This window comes from Euwallacea similis, chromosome 24 (genome assembly GCF_039881205.1).
Source record: "Euwallacea similis isolate ESF13 chromosome 24, ESF131.1, whole genome shotgun sequence".
Classification (NCBI taxonomy): Eukaryota; Metazoa; Arthropoda; class Insecta; order Coleoptera; family Curculionidae; genus Euwallacea; species Euwallacea similis.
In genome coordinates this window covers 2875013-2900592 of record NC_089632.1, presented here as the reverse complement: position 1 = coordinate 2900592, position 25580 = coordinate 2875013, and the positions used below count along the sequence as shown (strand labels likewise).

The 25580-nt window shown below is 34.7% G+C and overlaps 6 protein-coding genes across 12 annotated transcripts in view; 3 read left to right on the top strand and 3 right to left on the bottom strand.

Annotated features, from left to right (window-relative positions):
- The window catches only part of LOC136416706 (histone H2A deubiquitinase MYSM1-like), a 39855-nt gene that overhangs the window by 13014 nt on the left and 1261 nt on the right, over positions 1-25580 (top strand). The window contains exons 1-8 of one of the 4 annotated variants that reach the window (XM_066402014.1): positions 21615-21641; positions 21759-21857; positions 22584-22995; positions 23054-23479; positions 23559-23897; positions 23950-24106; positions 24633-24778; positions 24840-24992. In XM_066402014.1, the coding sequence (XP_066258111.1) occupies positions 21778-21857; positions 22584-22995; positions 23054-23479; positions 23559-23897; positions 23950-24106; positions 24633-24778; positions 24840-24992 (1713 nt within the window). In that variant the 5' untranslated portion in view covers positions 21615-21641; positions 21759-21777. Of the gene's footprint in view, positions 1-21614; positions 21642-21724; positions 21858-22391; positions 22501-22559; positions 22996-23053; positions 23480-23558; positions 23898-23949; positions 24107-24632; positions 24779-24839; positions 24993-25580 lie in introns of those variants that run through there. The other 3 variants (XM_066402015.1, XM_066402013.1, XM_066402016.1) reach the window with 3 other exon arrangements.
- Positions 4-9122, bottom strand: caz (cabeza). Of its 4 annotated transcripts, none has more exons than XM_066402034.1 (11): positions 8987-9122; positions 6725-6943; positions 6280-6345; positions 6172-6223; positions 2963-2991; positions 1815-1927; positions 1436-1594; positions 1221-1371; positions 835-975; positions 606-783; positions 4-367 (listed from the first exon to the last, which is right to left on the bottom strand). In XM_066402034.1, exons 1-11 carry the CDS (start codon positions 8994-8996, stop codon positions 361-363), a joined length of 1125 nt encoding a protein of 374 aa, XP_066258131.1. In that variant the 5' UTR covers positions 8997-9122; the 3' UTR covers positions 4-360. The 4 variants fall into 4 exon arrangements, with proteins under 4 accessions (XP_066258131.1, XP_066258128.1, XP_066258129.1 ...); XM_066402031.1 differs by having other exon boundaries at positions 4-327; XM_066402032.1 differs by having other exon boundaries at positions 4-327; positions 1233-1371.
- Positions 9513-11620, top strand: shams (glucoside xylosyltransferase 1 shams). The gene is made up of 7 exons (XM_066402036.1): positions 9513-9787; positions 10079-10226; positions 10308-10439; positions 10496-10688; positions 10768-10917; positions 10974-11146; positions 11207-11620. The coding sequence occupies exons 1-7, from the start codon at positions 9630-9632 to the stop codon at positions 11354-11356; spliced, it is 1104 nt and encodes a 367-aa protein (XP_066258133.1). The 5' UTR covers positions 9513-9629; the 3' UTR covers positions 11357-11620.
- Positions 12379-15480, bottom strand: sud1 (Prolyl 3-hydroxylase sud1). Its single transcript, XM_066402091.1, has 6 exons — positions 15332-15480; positions 14327-14497; positions 13650-14029; positions 13297-13578; positions 12731-13249; positions 12379-12681 (listed from the first exon to the last, which is right to left on the bottom strand). Exons 1-6 carry the CDS (start codon positions 15345-15347, stop codon positions 12415-12417), a joined length of 1635 nt encoding a protein of 544 aa, XP_066258188.1. The 5' UTR covers positions 15348-15480; the 3' UTR covers positions 12379-12414.
- Spx (Spliceosomal protein on the X) lies at positions 15905-17900 on the top strand. The gene is made up of 6 exons (XM_066402068.1): positions 15905-16192; positions 16284-16367; positions 16451-16725; positions 16778-17036; positions 17085-17429; positions 17480-17900. The coding sequence occupies exons 1-6, from the start codon at positions 16159-16161 to the stop codon at positions 17641-17643; spliced, it is 1161 nt and encodes a 386-aa protein (XP_066258165.1). The 5' UTR covers positions 15905-16158; the 3' UTR covers positions 17644-17900.
- On the bottom strand, positions 17969-18982 carry Rpp25 (ribonuclease P protein subunit Rpp25). The gene is made up of 5 exons (XM_066402069.1): positions 18896-18982; positions 18644-18818; positions 18410-18591; positions 18243-18359; positions 17969-18190 (listed from the first exon to the last, which is right to left on the bottom strand). Exons 2-5 carry the CDS (start codon positions 18737-18739, stop codon positions 18067-18069), a joined length of 519 nt encoding a protein of 172 aa, XP_066258166.1. The 5' UTR covers positions 18740-18818; positions 18896-18982; the 3' UTR covers positions 17969-18066.

Here is a 25580-nt window from a genome sequence, read left to right as displayed (position 1 = left end):
AAATTGAAATCTGTATGGTAAGCTTTATTTATTACACACCATCAATAATTACTTATCTTACACAATCGCGTGTTTAACAATCATTCTTAAATAAACCTTAAAAACACACAAAAGTGTTATTCTGAAGGGACCTTGTTGCTTATACAAAAATCTTAACGCTACTGCTCAACTTCTAGAATACAGGGCAAAGACCATTGCTCACAAACAAAAAATAACACTTTTGAATCCTATAAAATGAGTAGTGAGTTTATATTTATAACGAGATGATCCGCGTAGCTTTAATAAGGCTTCGGTCGGCTTCCTCGATCTCTTCCTCCTCCTCTATCTCTGTAAGCAGGAAGTCTATTTACTAACTCGTTCTTAATACCTAAACGTAAAGGTGGTTACGAAACAATACACACTCAACTAAAAAAAAATAATAAAAGTTATTAAACTGTGTTTCTCCAGACAGGATACACTCGAAGCCATGTTGCCAGGCTAAGGTGGGTTTTAATAGAGAATTTTACTTTGTCCTCTTTATGAGAATCAGACAGAAATATCGTTTGAATTTCTGCAGAGAGCGAAAGAGGACACAGTTGTAAATGTTAGCATTTCAAACTTTTTACCTCCCTCCTCCGCCTCGACCACCGCCCCCTCGTCCACCGCCAAAGCCACCACCACGTGGAGGACCGCCCCGTCCTCGCCCTCCTCCAAAACCTCTATCACCTCCTCGAAAACCTCCGCCGCCTCTGCGACCGCCATCTCTGTCACGGCCGCCACCACGTCGGTCATCACCTGGAGGACCTAGGAAAACGGTAAATAGCACAAAATATAAAAATATCATGTAGTTCCTACCGTCACCGACTCCCTCCGGTTTCGGTTCGCCACAGCGGTTGCATGCGTTTCTCCACGCAAAGTTGGTATTAGCGCAATCGGGACTTGAGCATTTCCAATCGCCATCTCTGGATTCACGATCACGTCCACCACCTCCGCCGCCTACGAAATCCAACAAAACAATCTCCGGTTTTTATTTTATTCGATCCACACCTAACAAGTTGCTAAGGTAGCAAAGCTAATCCAAATATTTAGGTAGCGGGTTAGTCAAACTTTGATGTAAAACGATAGAAGGACCTTGAGGACGAGTATAAAGTCGCTTGAGTGGGTTCACGAAAACAGGCAAACAGGAAAACATCTTTTCAAAGCTGACGCACGACTACTTCAGGAAATTAGCATTACTTTACCTCTACCCATACCTCCTCTGTCGCCTCCACGACCGCCGCCTCCATAGCCGCCTCCGCCCCCACCACCACGGCCCCCTCCAAAGCCACCGCCTCCACGCATCCCGCCACCGCGGCCTCCGCCCCAATTATCTTTCTTAGTGGCAAGTTGAACCTAGAACATTCGAAAAAACAAAATAGTTCCGGTTCCGAAGGTTAAACGCCACGAAAATTCAGACCTTGATCATTGAGCCTTTGAAATCTTTGCCGTCGAACCAAGATATAGCGCTTTGAGCCGCGTTTGCATCGTCATACGTTACGGTGCATTCTCCTTTCGATTCACCGGTGTTTTTGTCTTTATAAAGCCACACTTTTTTCTTATTTGTCCTCTTATCGATCTAAAATATGGAGAGTAGCGATTGAAATTGAAGAATTTAACACGCGAATTTTACGCGATAATGTAACAAACGGAATATTTCAATTATTTATGAGAGAAATAATCGAGGAATAGAATCTGTACTATACTGTAGCGGGACGTCAAAGTTGGACTTGAATATAGTTGTATTCAAGCACAGAGTGCTGTCCGCATACCTTCACTCAGCTTGGTAAGAAGTTTACCTTAATTATGCCAATTGATCCAAAATGGTCCGCGATATCGTCCTCAGAGAAGTTGGGATTTATTCCGGTGACGAAAACCGTGTCATGTTGAACGATAAGATTGCCTCCATCACCTAGAAATGTCTCAACATGAGTATGCATTTGATGGGAAATCTATTAAAAAAATCTATTAGAGTAAGTACTTGATTTCGAACGTATTTGGCATTCAGATTATTGTATAAACGAATTAAAATTTAAGCCGATTCGTATCTCTGTCATTCAGAAATTTTATACATTCCTGTATGCACCTCTAATACTGCGGGAGAGGAAGCGAGGCAAACGGGGGCTTGAAGGCTGGTGGCGGAGGGTATTATTAATTTCCTAATGTGCCTTTCAAACAGCAATTTCTTAAAAACTGTTATTAATTGAAAATAAGCTTGAAAAGATGTTTTCCTAAATATAAACCTTAAAACAACAATAAAAATAACAACCAATATGTATTTAAAAAAACCAAACTGCATATTTAATTATTTTACCACACTTAAGAGACTTCGAATTTCCTCAAAAACTCCCATAAATTCGAATATATGATGTGACGATGGAAAACTTCGCTCCACATTTAGATTATCCTTTGCAACTGCAATTCTGTGTTTTATAAATCTCCACGATATTATCTAGCTAGATCACGTTTACTTCATGACATCCCTATTATATTCCCAAACCAACCATATTGTACCTACTACTCAAGACTTATGGAACCAAATCATCCTCTTACACCTAATGTAGTCAAATTAATACTCGGCCGAATGTCAGTTCAGTTGCAAAATTTAAACAAAATCTACTATTTTTTATGTGAGTAGTGGGAAACGACTAATTTTGTCTAGAATCATTTTGTATATTACCAGACACTCATTGTACGTATTTACACTAAACATGTAGTTTCTTCATGAACCTCAGTAAAAACGTGCGTAGACACATTTTAAACCCCTTTGGTTGTTTCATTACAAAACATTTCCCAGAATTTCCCTTGCGCGCATTTAGAACCTCTATTACGACCCACTTCTTAAATCTACAACTACTACAGAAAACCGCAAACAACGTGTTAACAATAAAATAAATAGATATATGAAAATGTAACCAAACCACTAACGGGGTCTTGGTGCTTTTACCTTTGCCATAACCGCCACGCTGACCACCTCTAAAACAGAAGAATAACTCGATCAGTAAATGCTGGGGACAAGAACCAAATAGCCAAAACGTTGGCAGCATTTTTGGCTAAACCTTTGCAAGCATGGGTGCAAAACCATTTTCTTTCCTATCCTCTTCTCGATTGGTGACTAGTACCTATGTGGGAATCTATGTCCTGCAGTTAGTTATGTGAGTCGATCAGTTATTTTAGTCCAAGTACTTTTTTCTGATGTATATATAATATCCGATTGCAAGTGAGAAGTTACAAAAGTGTAGTTAAATGATGAACTTTTTTCTTAGTTACAATGGCTGCTTCGTCACTTCTAACAGTTATTGATAAATTATTTTATCAATTTTAAGCGTATCACAGTTTTCAACACCCCTCACGGAGATCGAAATCGGGTCCCCAGCGTGATAAACAGTGGTTCTACCCACTCAGCTACCACGCCGGTTTGAACAAAAGTTCTAACACATTCAGAAACCACCTTAGTTCACTAAACAGAGTACCCTCATATCATCTAATATATACGGGAAAAGTTTTATTACCACATAATTACGAACTACAAACGACAAGCTGCATGCAATCGTAGACCACGCGATGAGATTTGCAGTCTCAGAAAACTCGCAGTGCTCAGTTTCACCTGAAATGAGGGCTGAACTACATCCGTAGTTACACAAGTAGTTGAGAAACTGTCATTTTGAAACCAAGGCTCTAATTTTCTCCTACACCTGAATGCTGTTGCTTTGGCATCCCTTCTTCAGCTTTCGCTCGACGCACAGAAGTGAAACTGTTCAAAATTATTTCACCAAAAATGAATTGAGTAATCCCCATAGGTTACAGACTCTAGATCATGCTACCACTAATGACAACGCCTAAGAGAAGCCGATCGAGCCCTCTGTTTATCTCTTATCTTTATTCATTCCTATTTACATCGTCACCAATTCAATACTAGACAAAGAAAATGTGGCACACAATGGATACCCACCATTTCGTCTTACCTCACGTTCCCTTTGACATTAACCACCTGTCTTCCCGGGTACTCAAATTGTTGACTTCGGACTAACAAATTATTTTTGGTACACAATCTTAATTTATCACCACTCGTGTGTGCATTTTTTTCCAAAAACCTTTTAGGGCATCTTTGCTCAACGCATTGAAGGACAGGATTTGAGTTCACAGATTCTTTACTGAACACCGCGAACACAAACCTGTTCTTCAATGCTTTCAGCAAGGATGCCTTAAAGTGTTTAGGAAAAAATGCACAGACGAGTTGTAATAAATTAAGATTTTGTATCAAAGATATTTTGTATGTATGTATATACCGGGTGTTCAGGCGAACTTTGGATACAGGAGATTAACATGGGAAATTGGTTTTTACTTTTTTACGCCTGTACGGATTATCCAATTGAAGAATTTTTATATGGAGGTTATAGTACGCAAGACCGGGTATTTTTCAGTTTTTTTTTCAATATTCTTCAATTGGATAATCCATACAGGCACAAAAAAATTAAAAAACAATTTCCCATGTTAATCTCCTATATCCAAAGTTTGCCTAGACACCCGATATATATTATATAAATGTATATAAAATTGTGGACTGCATAAAACAAGTGAAGAATTCATTCTCTTCTGGTCCAAACCATGCGAGTAGCTCACGGGAAATAAGATAAAATGAATCATGTGTCTTGAGCATGATTAGGGCAACCTCCGATCGAAGTGAGAAGCTTTTGAAGTTACAGAACAAATAGTGTAACAGCAGCAAAGGTAATAGAAAAAGAAATTTCACATAACGCATGGGTGACATTCAAAATTACACATCTAACTAATCAGCGTCGTTCTTTATTCCAAGAAATTGCAGAAAAACGTCAGCTTTACTGAGCAAGGATATATATACATTAAGGCAGAATATTATTTTCTGTACCTATAGATATAAATATCTTTGTTTTGAAAATCAATGCCACACCTGATTTTTGTAAAGCCTGTTTGATACCCTGGGCCCATAAAGAGAAGGTGAAGTCAGACCTGAACAGAATTATGGAGGTAATTGGGGTGTAACTGTAGAGGGGAAATAATATGCTGAAATTACGCAACGTCACAAAAGCACGGTCAATACGTATCTATAGAAGGAATTCTATTACGCATATCCAACAACATTATCTTCCATTTCTTAGGGTACTCTGTTAGTAATCTGAACATTAAGCAATTGGAATACCTCAGTACATTCCTGAATGTTCATACCTATTACTCCCATGTTACCACTGGAATATTAACTTGTGATATTTCACCATTATCAATGCGACATGAATCATCTGATGCGGAAATCAGAATTATATACATACTCTCCGCTTCAAATCCAAACCAAATTAGTCCAGTCAAGTCAAAAATGGAGAACAAATCTTTTCTGAAACTGGAACCTTCATTGAAACATAATTAATAGTAATGAATCGTCAAAAATTGTAGAGGCAATATCAATTCCATTAAAGTACATAATCATAAGAAATAAACATTTGGATTCAATAATCAAGATTTACAATGGAATTGAAATTGCTGGTTTTGTGATAAGAGTTAAAAACACTAATTCTTGGATTTGCAAAGATCGGAATGCGTCAATACAATTAGGACACTTCACCTTATGATATCTATGCTCATGAATTTATCACGAAAATTCGATAGATGTTGCAAACGGCATTCTGATCTATACCAATGTTAAATTACAACCTTTTCCACTAGAGAAAACAGAAAATATCCCAAGGAGCTCAGCAAAGGCAGTGAATCAATATTATTTTACCTCAACTTGAAATTTCATCATCAATATATCATTTGTCCCATAAATTATGATAATTCCTTTAACAATAACGGCAATCTTTTGTCTGGTACTAATAAAACATTGTAGGTACTCTATTGTTAAAAGAAAATTTGATGTAACTTTCCTATTAAATACTCCCAAAATTTTCTTTCTAAGGTCATTTCATATAGGCAAAAACTTACATTAGACTGAATCTTTGAAAATCACCTCAGACTTTTTACCTGATCTCTTTTTCAGAAATTCACCTTTAATAAACCTTGAAGTAGAAGTTTTCAAATTTCAGAACCCTGTTTTGTATGGTTCGCCATAAAATACTAATTATGCGCAACTGAATAAGTAAATTCACTATTCTAATTTAAAAAATATATATTCAGAAAACTCACCCAAAACGATCCATGCCACCAGAGTTTCCACGGTCTCTACCACCACCACCACCTTAACGATGGAAAAACACATTTATCATATAAATTAGAAAATATTAATTTCTTTACCTCCATAACCACCACCGCCATAGCCTCCTCCGCCTTGGCCACCATAGCCTCCCTGACTCCCATAACCTATAAAAACACAAAACTATGCAATAACTTTTTCATAAAAGTAAGACTTTGAACAATAAAATCATAAATGTCCTGATGAGTTTCTACCCCCATTATTATGTGCTAACAACAGGGACTATCATTCATAGATGTTATTTTCGACATAGAAGGTAGAATCGTAAGCTATGGGCAAGTTTACTTCTATGCCTATGTCGAAAAATGAATTATTTAAATCAAACAACCTCTAACTGAACTAATAAGCGTATTAATAAATAAGACCAATTTTATAGTTTGCAAATTATAAGAGCGATATAAATGTGGATGAATAATTTACCAATTTTTGATCTGCCTCATAAAAGGTTAAAAAGAAAGTATATATACATTTTTTTTTTAATCTCACCTTGACCACTACCACCTCCATAACCTCCTCCTCCTCCTCCTCCTCCTCCAGGAGCACCACCCCTGCCCCCTCCACCACCTTGCTGGCCCCAGTTACCTCCAGATTGGTCTTGGCCATATCCCCCCTGTTGTCCATAGCCACCGCTTTGTTGGTTATACCCACCAGAGTATGATGAATTAGGTGGGGGTTGAGAGTAATCATACCCTCCGCCGCCGTAACCTAGTGGACAATTCATTTTTAGTGATATCAGTGAAAACAACTACAATTCTGAGATAAACAAAGCATCAGATTTCAAGTCAATACTAAAAACAAAGCCTAAATTTTGTTTTGTAAAAAACATTCCTGGGACGCACTTCTATACTTTTGGGTTAGATTATTGATACTCGTAGAGTAAAGCATTTCTCAGGGAATAACTTTAAAAAGATTATTTTAAAGATTGTAGAATCATTAAAAAATTATTTAAATCCTTTTAACCTAGGTTAGTTTAAACTTGAGCCTGGAATGAAAGAAAAAATAAACCAACTTGAGCCCCAAAGTTAAATTAGTATCACCTGTGCCCAATATGGATAGCAATGATATAATTCCAATCATTACTTATTACATATTAGTTGAACAATCAAACTTGGCCAAGGTTGAAGCTGTTGTAAAAGCTATAACAGAAACTTATACCAAACTTGTCACATTCTTTAGTTCAAAAAATACAAATAAGTCAACTGGCATCAAAAGGACTCATAGCAGTGGAGGAGTGAAAATGATTTTATGTCAATAATTTTGCAGGAGAGACAAGAGAACATGATTATGAAACATCTGCAAGATGGTAATGTATACATAATTTCATTTAAAAAAAATTACAACTCAAAGCATACCACAGAAGCTCCTTGACATATCTGTACAAGGCATATCAATAGACACTATTGATTATGAACAGCTGAGGAATGAATTGAGTTTTTGTAATTTCAACAGTAAATGGAAATGCAGTGTTGTTGTATTAAGTTTGAAATACCATAATTGATTGCATAGAACTCTGAAAGAAGAATGAAATGCAATGTTTATCCTAGACCATTAAGATAGTCCAGATCTTTTGAATTAACAAAGGATCAGACTTATGAATACAATTTTCTGATAAAGTAATTAGAAATAGATTTCAACAAAATATACTCCATGCATTATTAAAATTAATTAAGGATCTAATAAAATACTTCTAAATAGAGTTTTTGTTGTCTATGTTTGGTTAATGAAAAAGATTATATGATTAATGAAAAGATTATAAATGGAATTTGACTATTTTTAATGTAACAACATTAATAGAATTTTTACTTTTTTGAATTTAAGAATAACTCTCATTATTAGTCAAGTCAATTTTGAAACATTCATTTTGTATTGTATAACTGACCCTACATGCCCATTTCAAAATTCAATATAAAATGAATATTACAATATTTGACTAGACCCTGACCAGACCAAAAATACATTATTGTAAAAATGGGCTTTATCCAGTAAATAAATAATAATAGTAATTATCAGCATGAATATGATAGTTTTAACAGTAATAATTTTTGTTTGCTAAAATTGTACAATACTATTTCTATGTAATCTAAGGATTGCTCTATTTTTTAATCTATGATATAGAATCAGACCCCTAGGTGCTTATTCTCAGACCCCTAGGTGCTTATTCTATTAGAATATGTAAAAGGGAAATAATTTTTTGACTAATCAACATCAGTAAAAATGTCATTCTTTCTCATATCTTTCTATAAAATCAGGGCTTTGGTGAATGACGAAAAAATGACATGAGGCGCTATTTTGACATCATCGTTTCCCAGAATACAGAATTTACCCAGAATTGATATATGCCACACTACGTACGTAATATAATATCTACTTCTTACTACTGGATAATGATTTGAGTTATTGGTTGTACGATCGTGGGATCCAATAGCAGGCAGAATATTTAATGCCACATGGCACGCTTTTTTTCATACCAAAGCATAGCACACTCAGTTTCAAATTTAAAAAGGATAAAGGACTGTGATTGACAACATAAAGAACCCAATAAATTTTAAATAGAGACATTAGAAATATAAATTTGTACGTTGCTAATCTTATACATGAACATAAAACAGAAAGGAACAATACATCGCTTTACCCGGGAAAAATATGGCGGCGGCGTCCTTTCTACATAGGAAAATGAAAATCGTCAACAAAACGTGTTGCACCATGTTTGGATAATTTAAAATAATACCATACACGTAATTTACTTACCGTCACTCATTTTTGCTACTATAAATCACTATAAGCTATTATAATTGAAAGGAATGTGAAGAACGAACAGTAGAGTTATAAGCATAACAGCTATTGTAGCCAAAGAGAAATGAAATGAAAAATGCCGGCAACACATGAACTAGACGGAAACGGAAATAAGTAGCGCCACCTATATCCAAGAAATAAATTAGATTGGTCGGACTGACATATGCTAATAAGGGTTTTATAAGTGCTGAAGTACAGAGTGAATAAAACTTTTTTGGAGTGTAACAGTGTCAATCATTTTATTTAGAGATTTAAACATCTATATCAATGCTAAAAAACATGACAATAAAAAATTAAATATATCTTTAGAAAGTACAGTTAAAAAAAAAAAGAAAAAAGACATTTTTAATTTTGTTCAATATAAACTATAAGAACTAGTTAGAACAGGGTATCGTACCTGGAGTGTAGTCTTGCGCACCATTGACTTCGTCGTCGAAGTTGTACAGAACCAGAGCCAGAAAAAGAAAACGTCAAGAAAATGTAAACAAATAAAATTAAAAATAAACACAAATATTTTTTAAATTAATTTAAACGGTTTTAAAAATACGTTTAAAAAATGAGGATTCGAAGGGAAATAGTGCGATGAAAGGCAAAGAAAATGCGCTTATACGTTTATTTAAACGTGGCCGTTATAGTTTCAATATTTTTGATAATTTTTTATTTGTATAGCACCAAGCAGATTGGTAATCAATTTGAGTCTCCTTCAGAATGGACTGTTGCGGTTGAAAAGCCCACTGAAGGACTATTTTACAAGAAGTACGTGAATTGCTTTTTTCAGTGCTGCATGTTCAGTTTTTAGTGATTTTACATCTTCAACCTATTTTCTGTGTCAAAAAAAATTTATTTAATACAAATCCAAAATTTTTTACTTTTATGAAATGTACCATATATCATATTTTATTTAGCAGCTTTATGTATATTACACATATTTATTTTATACATTAAAATATGTGCTAAACCAAGGTATAGTAGATACTTGGTTTATATTACCTTTAGTAGGTATGCCTCGTTAAACACATAATTTAATATATATTCTTTGTTTTGTAGAGATGATTTGGTTGTTGCTGTTGTGGCATGTGGGGATAGGCTAGCAGAAACTTTGACATTAGTCAAATCAGCTTTAATGTTTAGCAAAGAAAAACTCAATTTTATTATAGTAGCCGAGGATAGTCTAATAGAGAGCTTTACTGAGAAGGTAAATCATGTGTTTATTTGGTATGTTTCATACCAAATAGATTTTGAAAATTATTTCAAGCAATTGACAAATGGTTTTTAGTTGGGGGAGTGGCAATCATTTTTAAATAATGGATTTTCATTTAAAGTCCTTCCTTTAAAATTTCCTAAAAAAGATGGTGGAGAATGGAAGAAGTTATTCAAACCTTGTGCTGCTCAAAGGCTGTTTTTACCTGTAAGTTTATAACAACTGTTATATAACAAAATTGTCAATAACTCATTGGAAATCAGGACATATTACCAGATGTAGACTCTTTACTTTATATGGATACAGATTCTCTGTTTTTGACCCCAGTAGAAAGTGTTTGGGCCTACTTTCAAAAATTTAATAGAAGTCAAATGGCAGCATTGGCTTTTGAGCATGAGGATCCTAATGTTGGCTGGTACAACAGGTTTGCAAAACATCCATATTATGGGAACTTAGGTAAAATAAAATAAATATATATTTCTCCAATTGTGCCTTTATTTTGTGGATTTAAATGGGTAAGAATATGGATTTTTAGGTGTAAATTCAGGTGTGATGTTGATGAATCTCACGAGAATGAGGATTTTTAAATGGACAGAGTATGTTGTGCCCATTTATAAGAAATTTAAACTGCATATAACTTGGGGAGATCAAGATATAATTAATATTATATTTCATTACCATCCAGGTTATGTTTGGGTAAATTTTCCTTATATTTTTAATGACAAAATCCATTTATTACAGGCAAACTTTACATTTACTCATGTAGATACAATTATAGACCGGATCATTGTATGTATACAAGTATTTGTAAACCTGCTGAAAAAGATGGAGTAGCAGTAATACATGGGTCTCGTGGGTTTTTCCACTCAGAAAAACAACCTGTATTTAAAGCTATTTATAATGTTTTTGAAGCGGTAAGTTAAAAGAAACTGCTTAAAATCGATTTGCAGTCGCCACAAAATCCTTGTTTTTAGTTTCAAATTGGTGGTGATATATATAAAGATTTTTATCAGCCGCTGGAAGCTTACCTGGATGTCTTAGAAAATACCAATTGTGGAAAAATTAAAGATATATTTGTGAAAAATTTAAGAAGATTTTTAGACTTGGATTTTGACAATACATGAATAATCTTGACCGTCCCCTTGATGCCATAAGGTAGCACTAATGCTAATGCTGTATGAGTAATACAACAGTAGACTTTTATTTTGTCTAAACAAAGAACTGCTGATGTTAAAAATTATTCATTAAGAACAAAAAAATTCAAAATTAGTAATAAAATATAACTTGTGCCAAATGGTTCCTATATTGTATTATAGTGTAGCAGTAAAAAGTTTTACAGGATTTTGTAAGTTTGCTTTAAGCAGTTAAAATACATCGATTTTTAATAATCATTTTTTTTTGAAAAAATACCTAATGTTTTAAAAAAATAACATTTATAATATCAGTACAGAAATAAAGTAATATTAGCTTTAGGCCTTTTGGTTGCAGAAAGTTGCCTTTGTGTAGGTAAGTATAAAGGGATGAAAACAAGATAATGAGAACATAGTTTGATAGATGGTGGGAAAAAGTCTAAATTTATTCTCATTTTTATTTTGTCTGAAAATTGACAAAGCTCTACTGGAAATTTAGCTATTAGATTTAGACTGGGCTTTATCTTAAAGACTTGCAAAATTTAAAAAATAAACCTGGGTGTATATTCTAAAACATTTTCTCTATGACTTGACGAAAGAAAATACTATGATTTTACAAGTGTATTTAAACAAGTATCAGAAGTTTAAGTTGGAAATATAGACATTGTGTAAGTGGGAAAAAGATTGCACAAGATTTAATATGCCTCCGACAAAGACCAACAAAGTGGCCTAGGTCAGTCCGGTCGGGTCTCCACTTCAATATTTAGACTAACATCGATTTCGTCGTCCTTGTCGGAGGCAAATTAAGCCTTGACGGTCCTTCTACTTGCACAATCCTTATGATTCCACTTGAACTTGTGATATCTGTATATGATATAATATATCTTTAGTTTTTACTATTCAAACGCTTAACATTGTATTTCTTGACAATCTGGCGAATGAAATTAAGAAAAAACCCTAACTGGAAAACCCACTTCTATGAATAATAAAGAATAATTTAACTCAAACTCAAAATATTATTATGGTCAACAACACTTTATTATCCTATAACATTAGTTCTCAGAATATGAGCATATCAATGTATAAAAACATTTGCATTTACTCAGTTTACTAAAATATTTGGTAAATCTAGCTGAATCCCTATAGACTATGTTTAAGTTATTCTCCTCTGGTTCAATTGTAATCAACGCATTCTGAATTTGATCTTCAATGGTCACATACTGCGTCCTAGCCCCTATAACATCTGAGTTTTTTTTACAGCCAAAATGTATTATCAAGTCCAATTCATTCCTTTCTTTCCAGTCATAATCTGTCAATAACTAAATAATACTTTAATTTAACGCCATTTTAAACTGAATAACTACTAACCGCATAGCTCCCAGGAGTCCACTTTTGAAGTTCAAACTTCATACAAGCTTTTTTTCTATGTAAATCAAGCTCCGTGTATTTTTGCAACAACTGGAACATTTGATTTGACTGGAATAAATCTAACAATCTCTCAATAACAAACGGCAATTTTGTCAAATCCGCCACTTCATAATTGTATCTATTGATAGGGGCGACTTTTTTCCAGGTTAAATTATTGTCTTCTTGCAATGTACGTGAAATCTCTTTGAAAGTCTCATCTATAAAAAAACTCTTCAGAGATATCTCTGAATTCTCTTCAATATGCTTCTGAATTTGCTTGATAGCCATGTTATCTAAGTATTCATCTCTAACCCAAACCTCAAGGTTGACATTCACTTTTTTGGATTGTTTGTAGTTATTACTATACAAACTATTATCTGAAGGAACATAACGTGGAATTTCAAACACTGGAGGGGGTTTAGTGTGAAACCAACCATTTATTGATAACCTGTATTTGTTTAAACTGGTAACCTCTGCAACCTGCAACGTTTATTAATAAAAACTTGTCAAAAAAAAGAAAATTATACCTGGTGGTAACTTTCATTGGTTACTTGGAAGAAAATCAATTGATTATTCACTGGAATAATACTCCTGACAACATCACAAGGCTGACCATTTTTGTCTTTGGAAAAAAGCTGCAAGCTGCCTCCATCACTTTCCTTCCAACCATATTCATCAGTCAAATACAAAATAAAAGCTACCATTCGATCTTCCCTTAGATCGTCATGTACTAAAAGATAGTCACTGTCACTGTATAAGCTACAACTGGCTGATATATGTGTTAACTCATAACCAGTTATAGTAGACACCTGTAACAAAGCCATATACTGAAGAGATTTGGCTTGAATTCATACACATTACAGAAGTGTTGACTACTTACCCAAGTCATTAAATCATTTTTCAAAAACTTATAAATAGCTCTTATTGGTTCTGAATCAGTAAGATGCTTTAAGTCTATAGACTGGAAAAATTCATAAAGATCCAGACTCCTCATGCGAAAAGACACTTCATCATAAAATTTTTCTCGTAGGTCATTAAGAAATGATGTGCTGTCCAACAAATCTTTGATGATACAAACTTTAAAGGGGCTGCTAATTATTTCCACAGTTTGACTAACAAATGAATTGTTGCTTTTCCAATTATTTTGCAAGGTATTTATGGAAGCTTTTGTTAGAAGATCATCTCTTAGATTTGGTTGTAGTTTTGGTCTTTTTTTTGGGTGCAAATCTTGGTCATTTTCACATGTTGGCATTAGATGACCTATAATTTGTTATGAATAGTTCTTGACAATGAAATGAAAGTAACTATACAACTAGGCTTTAGAATAAGTAGAGAGAATTTTAAATTTAAAGAAGAAATGCTGAATTTCTTGGTTTTCTCAATGCATTTGAAGGAAAAATATAATTAACACCATTATTAATGATTGATCAATAATCTCAGCTTATAACATAATTAAGTGTCTTGATTATTACTATCATTAATATAAATATTTGTTAAATAATTATAAATCAGCAAATATTTTGGAAGTTGAAAGGTAAATGACTAATACAAACTTACATCCAATTAATCCACAGGTGACAAGAGGTAAACTTAAGATCTTACAATCTGCATCCCAAAGGTTGCATTCTAGCTCAGTTTCACTTTCTGATGATTCTTCAAAGTATGTAATGGATTCTTCATCTTCAGAGCATTCTTCAATGTTACCTGCTTTCTGCTTCTTCACATCTTCTAGAATGAGAATATTGAATATCATATAAGGTTTCTAATTCCAATATCTTAAAAATTAAGATGGTGCAATAACAAAACTGGAAATCATAGAGAAAAAAATTGGACAACCAAATTAGAATTTGTGCATAAAATGATGCATCCATAGTTAAGAACTTATGCATAAGTTGCACATTTTTTCATTGTAAATGTGGAGTATTATAGTGACCACTGAATTCACAAAAGTAATTTTTTTTTGACATTACTGTACTAGACTTTTGTAAAATAAATATTGCTAGTGAAAAGAAGGATATAGAGGAAGTTTTGTATATATAATGGTTTTTGAAAATTTTAAATTTTAAGACATTTTCTGTATTTGGTTTATTTAATAATGTACTTATCAAGAAATAAAAAATCACAACCACTTTCTGCAGAAGTTCAAATTCACGTTGATCAGCTACTGGGAGGTGACAATGAAATTGAGATAGTCATCTATTTATTTTGATACAATCATATATTAGAATATCTATGGATGACGAGTATTGCCATGGGTTATGGCCTGTAAAATTTGGGTAATTTGCTGCATGCATTCCAGGTTCATAAATGTGTTGCAATATAAATTTTTTAAGTATGTGACAAACAGTGCTGCTGCAAAGTTACCAATACCACTATATTACTGAATTTATGAAGTCAATTAATTTGGTAAGCAATGTGCTTTCTGCTATATCAACACAAACGTGCGGTCTTATAAGGGCATTTTACTGCGAAGTAAAGGCCGCTTTATACCACTGTAAGGCCCACCATAAAGCTGCACGTTTATGTTTTTACTGGAAATGTTTGTGTAACTAGAACACTCACCTTTATGATCCATCATCCACGTGTTCTACGATATTTTAGGTGTTGCTGTTTTCATAAAAAAATCAAAGATATTTGTGAAATTAATAGAAATTATAAAAAAATAAAAGTCAAAGAAAAATTGCAAAAAATAATATAACCTAAAATTAATTAAAATGCATAATATGCGGCACAGAGTCCGAAAATACGGCGCAAAACAAGATGCAAAACAAAAAATAGAAGCGGCAACCAAGAATTTTTATTAGGTTCGTTAAAAAAACTGCTTCGAAATTTGAATTTAAAGAAGAGTTAAAATAATTAAATGAATTTGGGATGCGAAAAATTGAATTTTCTTGAAAAATTTTCAGGCTCAAGATCTCTTTCCGATCTTAGTAAATTAAAAACGAACATACGATCAAACAAAAATGACCTAAAAAAAATTATATCATCAACTATACAAAACTCGACGTTGTCACATATTATTAGCTGACCTATAAGAATTAACTCCAAATTTTATGCTGTGAGGTTATGTTATAACGCGTCGGTTTTGAGATTTTCCTAACCCGGTTTTAAGCAATCCCGAAGCTTGTTCAGCTTTAGTTAAATTCAAAAAAAGTTCAGAGCTCAGATTCAAAATTATTTACCAAAGTATTGAAGATTTTAAAGTTGAGCCAGTACATCTACGAACATCATTTGGAAGTTGATATCTGAAATATTCCAATTAAAGAATGTTGGGGACAAGTCGTGTTTGAAATTATTTCCTAAAAGTTTCTGTTAGTGAGTTTACTTTAATTTAATTGATCCTTTAGACATCTAACAAGATATAACATTTTTTTTAAATTTAAATAAATATGGCTAATGGGCCAATTGCAGAAAGGAACAGAGGTAAGCGACATTTAATTTTAGATGTCTGTATAAGACACTACTTACTACTACCCTCTTACTGTTCATTTTGTTATCTGTCAATGTATTTCAGATGCCACTATTTATGTTGGTGGTCTTGATGATAAAGTATCAGAATCTTTGCTATGGGAATTATTTGTACAAGCGGGCCCTCTGGGTAAGTATTGAATCTAAGATGCATGTCCTTACAATCAATTTCACTGTGTGCAAACCATTGATTATATTCTTTGCATTGTTTAGTGAATGTCCACATGCCAAAAGATAGAGTAACAATGATGCATCAAGGGTATGGATTTGTAGAATTTATGGGAGAGGAAGATGCTGATTATGCAATAAAAATTATGAACATGATTAAACTTTATGGCAAGCCTATAAGGGTAAATAAGGCCTCTGCCCATCAAAAGAATTTAGATGTGGGCGCCAATATCTTTATAGGCAACTTGGACCCTGAAGTGGATGAAAAACTGCTTTATGACACATTTTCTGCATTTGGAGTGATATTGCAAACTCCAAAGGTACTCATTCATTTACAATTTTTTAAAATAAATAATTTAATTTAAATCATAGATAATGAGAGATCCAGAGACTGGGAATTCTAAAGGTTTTGCCTTCATCAATTTTGCCAGTTTTGAAGCATCAGATGCCTCAATAGAAGCCATGAATGGCCAGTATCTGTGCAACAGATCAATTTCAGTTTCTTATGCTTTTAAAAAGGATTCCAAAGGGGAGAGACATGGATCAGCTGCTGAAAGACTATTAGCAGCACAAAATCCCTTGTCTCAGGCTGACAGACCACATCAATTGTTTGCAGATGCTCCTCCTATGAGTAAGTCTCTTTTCAATGACAATTCATGTGCTAACTTTTGATCATCAGGTATGATGCAAGGAATGACAATGGCGCCTCCACCACCCCCGGTCATTCTCGGAAGTATGTTACCACCTCCACCACCTACACCTTCTAGTATTGCTCCACCTCCACCGCCCCCAGTGCCCCCACCATCTTCATTCCCTGCAGGCATTCCTCCTCCTCCATTACCACCATCCCAACCTCCTTTACCACCGGGAGCTCCGCCATTGCCGCCAGTTGGTGGAAGTACAGTAGGTGGTCCTCCAAGACCTCCATTACCAAATTCAGGTTCCATGTCAAGGATGATACCACCTCCTCCATGGCAAAGAGGACCGGGTGTTCCACCTCCACCTCCTGGACCTCCAGGATCAGGTAAGTTTTTTCTTGTTCATCAGAGAGATATTTTCATATACTTATTGTAGGGCCACCAGGGAGTAACTTCCCAGGAATGTTTCCGCCACCGCCTCCTCCAGGAGGAAGGCCACCACCACCTAATTGGAGACCCCCACCGCCCAATTTCGCTGGTGGAAGACCCCCATTTCCACCACGCGGTCCTCCTCCGCCGCCACCAAATATCCAAAACTGATGAAGGTTGGGGATGGCTTTGGTTGGTTTGGGAACTATTTTGCTATGTTTTGGAATGTTGTTTATGGTTTATTTTCTTTATTCAATTTTATGTGCCACTTTTTGTTGCTAGGATACCAGTACTTACAATGACATCATTTTGTGAAGTTTTTGAGGGCATCAATATTGTTTCCATAGTGAAACGCAATTATTGTTAAGGCAAATATATATTATAGATGTAACATATTCGAATTATGCATCTAAATAATAAGACACAAACCCAACTTCATCGTTTTTAAATGTGAAAATATGTAAATGAATAAAGACTTTCAGTGTTATTATTTTATTACCTTTGTTCAGTCCTATAAGATAAAAGTATGGTCAAATTTGAGAGAAAAAACAATTCTCACTTTGAAAAAAGTTTCTTTTTCCAACACTAATTATATCATCTCACCCTGTTATCAGTATTTCTTTGAGATGTATTGGTCCTACCAAAATTTCTAAAATTTCCAGGCTGCTTTTGCACATTTTGGCCTCTAAAGGGAATCACTTCTGATGGAGCTTGATACCTGCATATAGAATTAATAAATGTTCAATTGTTTCTTCCTAAATCTAACTAACCCCAATTCATTTTCATTTAATTTCTCTAAAGACAGGCATATATGAACCACAGGCAATTTACGTTTGACCACTAGCTGGTCTAAATCTGGATTTTCTGGGTCCCAGTATTCATCAACACTGAAACTTTTTCATTTTAGTGGGTTAACTTAAAAGCTTTAATTCCTTACCTGGTATAACATATTTTATTTATCTGGTGTAACTGTTGTTTGTATTCCCTTTTCATGATTTCCACACAGGTTATACTCTTGCCGACTGAGGGACCAGAACCACTCCACACAACTACTTTTGACTGTTCAAAGTTTTTAAGGGCATAATCTAGAAGATTTCGTATTTTACTGCCTCCTCTCACCTATAAATTAATACTTTTCTTTTAAAGTGAAAGATTGTGTCATGTGTAGTACCTGCATCCAGAGAAATTCTTTGGGGAGACTTGAAATTGGAATTTTGGACTTCTCCATTGGTTCTTCTACATTCTTTCCTTTTCGATAATTCTCCATTTGAAAGTGTGATGGGTATTCTCACGTGTTTTTTACAGATTTTATTAACGAAACGTGAACAAAACCACTTCATAAAATGCTGGTAAATAAGTATGTTTTAGTTAGTCAAGCAGGTACCATCACAACATAGTTCGAAAATCCTTCTGGATAACTTACAAACAGAGCAATGCACTTATCCAGACTCCGGAAAAGTTCTTGCACCGTTCTGAGACAGTTTCAATGCGCTGAGGCCCCCGTCACATATAGCGGAAAATCTGGCTCAACAGAATCTAACCTAAAAAATCAATCCATCAATCACAGGAGGCTGTTTGTCCACAATTTAACCACATGCGCTACATGTGTCAATGGTCCTGATTCTATAGAAACTTGTAAGAGTAAGAAAGAAACTCTTTGACCAATCAACATCGCCAATTGAAAAAATCACAAAACTGTCAAAAGTCGACAAAATTTTCGATATCAAATAGATTTTCATGCGCGACTTCTGTGAGAGATCTTCCTTTTGGAGCTTGAAAACTATAAAAAAACATTTATACAGATGCTTTACTGGAATTGAGGTATATAACCAAAATTGGCAAATAACAATCAACGAAAATGTGTAAAGGACACAAGCATATGCTTGACTGAAGTAATGGCATCAATAACTTACATCCAAAACGTACCGGAGCAGTGGTAATAACACTTCAAAGTGTCTTACTTATATGAGGGGCGCAAGATGAGCTATGAATGTCTACGCTGATTACGTAGCCCTAAGGATGAAAAAGCTGTCAACCAGAAAACTGGAGGAGGACCACGAAGTTCGAATGTTATCAATGCTGTAGGATTTGAACCACTCTGAAAAAACAAGTTATATCACTCTGAGATAAAAAATAATAATATTGTAAACAAATTGGCGAACGTTGTGTAGAAAACACCATACATCGGAAAATGACGAGTAATCAAATAAAAAAAAACCTTGGAAGTTTCGTGGAACTCATTTGTCCAATGAATTTTGGGTACAAACTTTTGTGTGCAATGAACTACAGATTTTTTTTATCGATTCGCAAATTAGTAAGCTTTAATCTTCTTAAGGAGGCTAAAAAAGATATCAGAGACCAGTGAAAAAATCAACATAAAACTTAAACTAAATCTAAAGAAATGTACTACCGCCAGTTCGCGAGTAGCTAAACTGCCGTAGAGGGAAATAGACAAAAAAGCTCAATCGTAGTAAAATGAACTTGATGTGCCGTACAAGATTATCGCACTATCTGTCTCCTAAGCACCTTAATTAAATAGGAATTCGTTGTACGAGTGTGGCCAAAAACAAAGTAACATAAACTACATTATTTTTCTGTGTTCGAGTAGGATCCAACATTGCCGTCAACTGTATGCCGACATAGACCCTTTGATTGAGGTTTCTTCCGTAGGATTTGCCACAATGGACTACTGGTAAAGATGACGCAGGATTCCCAATCTAACTGGTCAAACTCGTTGAATCCTTCATCAACAAGACCTTTCGGATCAACAGAAGAATGGAAGCGGAAGTATCTTACGAGCAGTACTATTACGTTTGTTGCATAATTTTACCTTAAACCTACCTATAACCTTTTAAACCCAACTAAAACAACATTTACGCAACTGGCATTTTATGCATATGACAAGATTCTGCAATAGGAGAATGTTAATTAGGTATCTGCAGGAGGAAATTGCAGTGCTGAAAAATGCTGCAAAAAAGTGCAAGGTCGATATCAACTCGGGAAACACCCAGGCAATCGTCTTCAAATGGAGCAGGAAAATCGGTATTGATGCTTAAGTAGAAATAAAAAACAAGTAGGTGTAATGGAACAATACGGCGACGTATCTATATATATATATAGGAGGAGACATGGACAAAAAATTAATATGGCTGAAGGACCCAGGGAAGACCAGAAAAAAGCACTAGTAACAACGGTCTATGATAGCAAAAACACTTCAGACTCACGATAAAAAACAAAATAACGCTCATCAAGATTATCATGCAAGCATACATATCAACAGTACTGCGTTATGCAGCCAAGTTGTCTCTGTAGAAGCTTCAGTTAGTTGAAAACAGTACACTAAAGGCAGCTTTAGACGTGGCTTGATATGTCAGCAAGAATACAACAAAAAAACAATTTGAATTATAGATCAATGGCGCACTTATTACATTGCAGCCAGGATGTTCCGAGGAGCCCTGGAACATCCAAATGAGCTGATTAGGAAAGCAACAGACCACAACCAACAAGGAAGAAGAGACTTGACAAATCCTCCCGGATCAAGAGAATGTATTCTTAAAAATCTGGCCATAACCTTTCAGTGATTGATGAGCTCCGGCTGTAATTCCAGATCCCTTCATCAGAGAGGAGGTCACTTTTCGCACCAACGCCAACGAGCCATTTTTTTCCTTGAATAGTACAGAAAAGAAACTCATAGCCTTTCTGGTTTTTAAATTCATTGTTACTAAACGATAATCCGCAACGGAAGAGAGTTGACGAAGAAAGAAGCGTCCAGGGTAGAAAAGCGCTGAAGAGCCTCCTGTGGCAAGGCTGTTTCTAGTCAGAACACGAAAAACACCATCGAATTATACTTAGACGTTCGATAGAGTAAGCTCAGGAAAAAAGAGGGCTAATTTTCTCGAGAAAGGCCGATCCAAGTCTACAGTGATACCAGAGTTGTAAAGCAAGAATGTTGGAGAGTTGACTAGAACTCCAGCTAGAGAGGAAACCATAGGCAAAATACAGAATGAGCCTGTTTAACTGGTTGTCTACATCACAGAGGGGTAACTTCAGGTAAATGTCCGCGCTTGTGTAACATTCGACAGTTCTCAGTAAGGAAACTTGATTACATGTTGGTGATGACGAGGAGCGTCGAAACATAGAAAAGAAGTTAGGTTAGAAATGGAGTAAATGTAAGTTTATTTTAATTCTGGATTTACTAACGAGTTTTACTAAATATTTAGTAAAATTTGTTAGATTTAGAATTTATGTAAAGAAATCTCAAATGTGTTTAATAAAATTTCATTTAGTCGTATCTAGCAAATACAAATGGCCGACGACGATGAAATAGACGTTTTGGGGGACTTCTCAGGGGACTTCAATCTTCCCTTGGAAGGCGATTCTGGTTTGTATGTATCTGGCAATAATATTCCGATTTATTTGCCTATTAACGTACTTACTCACTTGAGAACGAACGCAGATAAGGCAGAGTTACATAAAAATGCTCATGTTAAGAAAAAAGTTCCCCATATGAGGACGCATGGAGCTTGCGCCAGTGCTGCTTGGTGAGGCAAATAAATGTATAAAACGACTCAGTGTCCAAACTAAGTACAAATTCTTTCTGATTTAAGGACAAGCATAAGACTTGTTCCAAAGCATGTGGTGAATAATTTGAGCATGTTTTTACAGTTCCAAACTGTTTGTCTTGTGTAGCAATTGCTTGCCTCATTCACATTTGTGTTTAAGTGGGTATGTTGCTCAGTACCTGATGAAACTATCTCTTTTTGATTATTAATAAATCTCCCTACTAAATTTAACTAACTTTTCAATAGTGACATTATTTTGTTTAGACAACAGAAGCAAAGTTTGAATCAGAGGCATAGCTACACCCATGCTATACCTCGACAAGGCAGGGTGCATATTAATAATACTGGTCTGTCAATAATTTTGGGCACAGACAAAAATTGTTGACACTCTTATTCAAAAGTTATGAGATGGCTTAAAATTTGTGGTTACACTGCTGGTTTGTACTAACCTTAAATTGAATAATCAGTGACAATTCATTATTAGCAATTATGTAAAAAAATATGTTATAATAAATAGATCTATAGTTTGAAATTTCTTATTTTATTCAGGTTAGAAAAGACCATTTTGGTATCCCAGAATTCTGACCTCTTAAACTTCGATTACACAATCCATCCGCAGTGGTTACTAGACAAGCCAAGTGCCAACCCAGAAAATTGGTATAATGATAACTCAGCTGCCACCACTTCAGATTATATTGAAGTTGATGGGATGAGCCAAGTATCTGTTGAAAACTGCATAACAGATGAAAGTGGTTGGACTGATAAGGAGAAAAATTTGCTTCAAAGGGGATTGGAAATTTTTGGTAAAAGCAGTATCAGGCTGTCACAGTTTATCAGCTCAAAATCGTCTGCGGAGGTTAGGTATTACTTGAAAAACTTCTTTACTGGGAGTTTAAATCATTATCGAATACCTGATACTAGTGACAATCTCTTGAATTCTGATGTTTTAAATAGTGATCAGGTAAGACTTGTGTTAGATTCAATATAAAAGAGTCCAAGAGTCCAGTTTTTTGCTACAGATACCTGCTAGTATTGAAGAAGTTATTGCTGCTGTTAATACAGGATTCCCTACAGTGAAATCTCCAGCAAAAAAAACGTTCAGAAGGAGTAGTTCAAGTGGATCTTCAACCTCGTCAAACAACCTTTCACAGTCTATTTCAGAAAATAGTGGAAATGCAAATCGCAAACATCGGCGAAAGATTGTACAAAAGGGAAAAGCTAAAAGAAAAATTCTGGTTAAATTCAAAGCTGAAGGATATGCGCCAAAAAAGGTACTTAAGCAGGAAATTAGGATAAAACTGAAAAAGCCACAGAGGTCTAATTTAAGTTGGCAACCAGAAGGAAGCAAAGTGATAGAAAAGAATAGAGACTCGATCCAGATTGTTGATCAGAAGCAAATGACGGGCAAAAGTCTTTCAGTGCCTATTTCTAAAGGGGAGGAAATAGTAAGTTTAAATAAAAACATTAAACTTTATATTGTTTAACTGTAAATATGCCAGTAGATGACCAGAAATTAATTTTAAGGTGACTATCAAACACGAAGAAGATTCTAGTGATGCAAGCATTGATATTGAGGATATAGATGAACCTAAGGCCACCACAGAAAAATCCAATTATGATATTATTGAAAAAGATTCTATTGTTAAACCATCAAAGTCTAAATTAGAAATTGAAAAACCAACAGAGGGTAATAGTAGGAATAATATCCCTATTAGCCCCGAAATCGCGCAACAACTTAATTCATTGGAAGAACCAAAAATGGAGGTTGTTTTGGATAGAATTATGGTTACTGAATTAGAAAAATACATCAATTCAGATTTCTTTGAAGGCAGGGCGGCAAAGACTCCAGAGAGATATTTAAAGGCAATTCATATTAAACAAGAAAAAAGGGAGTATCTAATTTAGTTAGTTACAGATCAGAAACCACATAATTAACAGCTGGAACTCATCGAAACCAAATTATGTATATAAAACTTATATGAGAGTGGGGTTAAAAAACTGTGGAGATGTCACTTGTATCAGTCGAATCCATTATTTCTTGGAACAAATAGGAGCCATAAATTTTGGGTGTGGTAAGTTGCGCTCTATCTGGTGTTTTTGATCTGTGTTTGTATGATTAAATGTTGTCGGGGAATCTACTGGGTGTCCCAAATTCAAGGGTGACTATTAAGAAACTGTTAAAGATACAAAGTTTGTTAAATAGTGGCAAATTTGACGATGTGCCATTCAACAAAATGTGTTTTTAAGAATTAAGAAATTATAAGTGATTCCAGAGATGTCCGGAAAACACCGAAAATTTGCAAAGGCGTTTTTATTTTCTCTTTTGTTTTGGATTACAATGAATATCAACGTTTTTTAATTCCTTGTCTTTACTTTATTTACATAAGTGATACCATTTGATGTGATATCAAGAGATTCTGGTACAACATTTTTCATAAATAACTTGATTTTAGTATCCAAACACTTCACACTATTGAACCTGTAAATTTTTTTCTTTTTAATCAATTCTTGGTCTAATTTAAAACAAAACTCTTCTATTATCCCTTGATATTTGAACACTGTATATTAACACCATATATATATTTGGTGTTTGTTTAGAACAAATCAAGTACGAGCGCCCTTTGAGCAAAATACTCCAATACACCGATATTGTAAGGAGTAAAGGGAGGCCTCCGAAATGTGTTTTATCCCGTGAATTAACGGAATTGGGACCGAGGCAAAGGTTTAAAAAGAAATTTAGCAATGTAAGTAATCATTTTTGTAGCCCAATGAAACTTCTTTTGTTGGGTTGGATTTTCTTTCTAGGATGGAGAGGGCGGTTTAACTATGGTCCATGGCGACCAAGGGGAAATAGTCGGAACTACTATTATAAAGGAGCCTGCAGCTAAACCGCGACCCTACTTAAAAAAACCAACAATTAGGTTGATTTATTGCAGACCTTTTCCTCCAGAAAGACCGGTAAGTTATCATTATTGTTCTGGGTATAAATGTTCATTATACGGATGACGATAATTCGATCTACGTTTATAGAATCTCAATAAAAGAAAATGAATCGAAGTGTTTGAGCTAAAATTATTAAAATATTCACTTAATAAATCGTTCTTATTTGTGTGAAACACGAGGGTAAGCAATAGACATCTTTATTGCATGGGAGTTTCGTATAATCAAAAGCAAGGGGTAATATAAAACAATGACAGGTCATTTGCAGGTGTACTGTTCTACAACAAGTGACCACATCGAGTGACAATGTTATTCTTCAAGGCTTTGAGAATTAAAAAATAACTGATGAATACCGTATTTTCAGCACCCATCGTCGACTAAAAGCAACACATTTCATTTTATTTAACAGCGTGTTGAGATTGCAGCTTTGAAGTGCTCTCATCACTGCTAAATAAACTACTGTATAAAGATTTTTGAGACTACATAAACTACATTGACTTTGTACACTATAAATTACTAAAGTGTTTTTTTATCAGGTCTAAATTTGTTTGTTTTTACTGAATTTGAATTATAATGCAATAGACAGGTGCAGAAAAAAAATTACGG

Bases quoted from the DNA above. Each gene is read 5' to 3' on its own strand.
- caz (XM_066402031.1), bottom strand. The intron at 1,372-1,435 runs GTCTGAATTTTC...CGAATGTTCTAG, and splicing joins TCAAAGGCTCAATGATCAAG to GTTCAACTTGCCACTAAGAA. The intron at 784-834 runs GTAGGAACTACA...CCGTTTTCCTAG, and splicing joins ACCGGAGGGAGTCGGTGACG to GTCCTCCAGGTGATGACCGA.
- shams (XM_066402036.1), top strand. From the start codon at position 9,630: ATGCGCTTATACGTTTATTTAAACGTGGCCGTTATAGTTTCAATATTT. The intron at 10,227-10,307 runs GTAAATCATGTG...AATGGTTTTTAG, and splicing joins TAGAGAGCTTTACTGAGAAG to TTGGGGGAGTGGCAATCATT. The intron at 10,689-10,767 runs GTAAAATAAAAT...ATGGATTTTTAG, and splicing joins TCCATATTATGGGAACTTAG to GTGTAAATTCAGGTGTGATG.
- sud1 (XM_066402091.1), bottom strand. The intron at 14,030-14,326 runs GTAAGTTTGTAT...AACAAATTATAG, and splicing joins CACCTGTGGATTAATTGGAT to GTCATCTAATGCCAACATGT. The intron at 13,250-13,296 runs GTATAATTTTCT...TAAACGTTGCAG, and splicing joins CCAATGAAAGTTACCACCAG to GTTGCAGAGGTTACCAGTTT.
- Spx (XM_066402068.1), top strand. From the start codon at position 16,159: ATGGCTAATGGGCCAATTGCAGAAAGGAACAGAG. The intron at 16,726-16,777 runs GTACTCATTCAT...TTTAAATCATAG, and splicing joins TGATATTGCAAACTCCAAAG to ATAATGAGAGATCCAGAGAC. The intron at 17,430-17,479 runs GTAAGTTTTTTC...TACTTATTGTAG, and splicing joins TCCTGGACCTCCAGGATCAG to GGCCACCAGGGAGTAACTTC.
- Rpp25 (XM_066402069.1), bottom strand. From the start codon at position 18,739: ATGGAGAATTATCGAAAAGGAAAGAATGTAGAAGAACCAATGGAGAAG. The intron at 18,592-18,643 runs GTACTACACATG...ATTAATTTATAG, and splicing joins AAGAATTTCTCTGGATGCAG to GTGAGAGGAGGCAGTAAAAT. The intron at 18,360-18,409 runs GTAAGGAATTAA...AAAAAGTTTCAG, and splicing joins AATAAAATATGTTATACCAG to TGTTGATGAATACTGGGACC.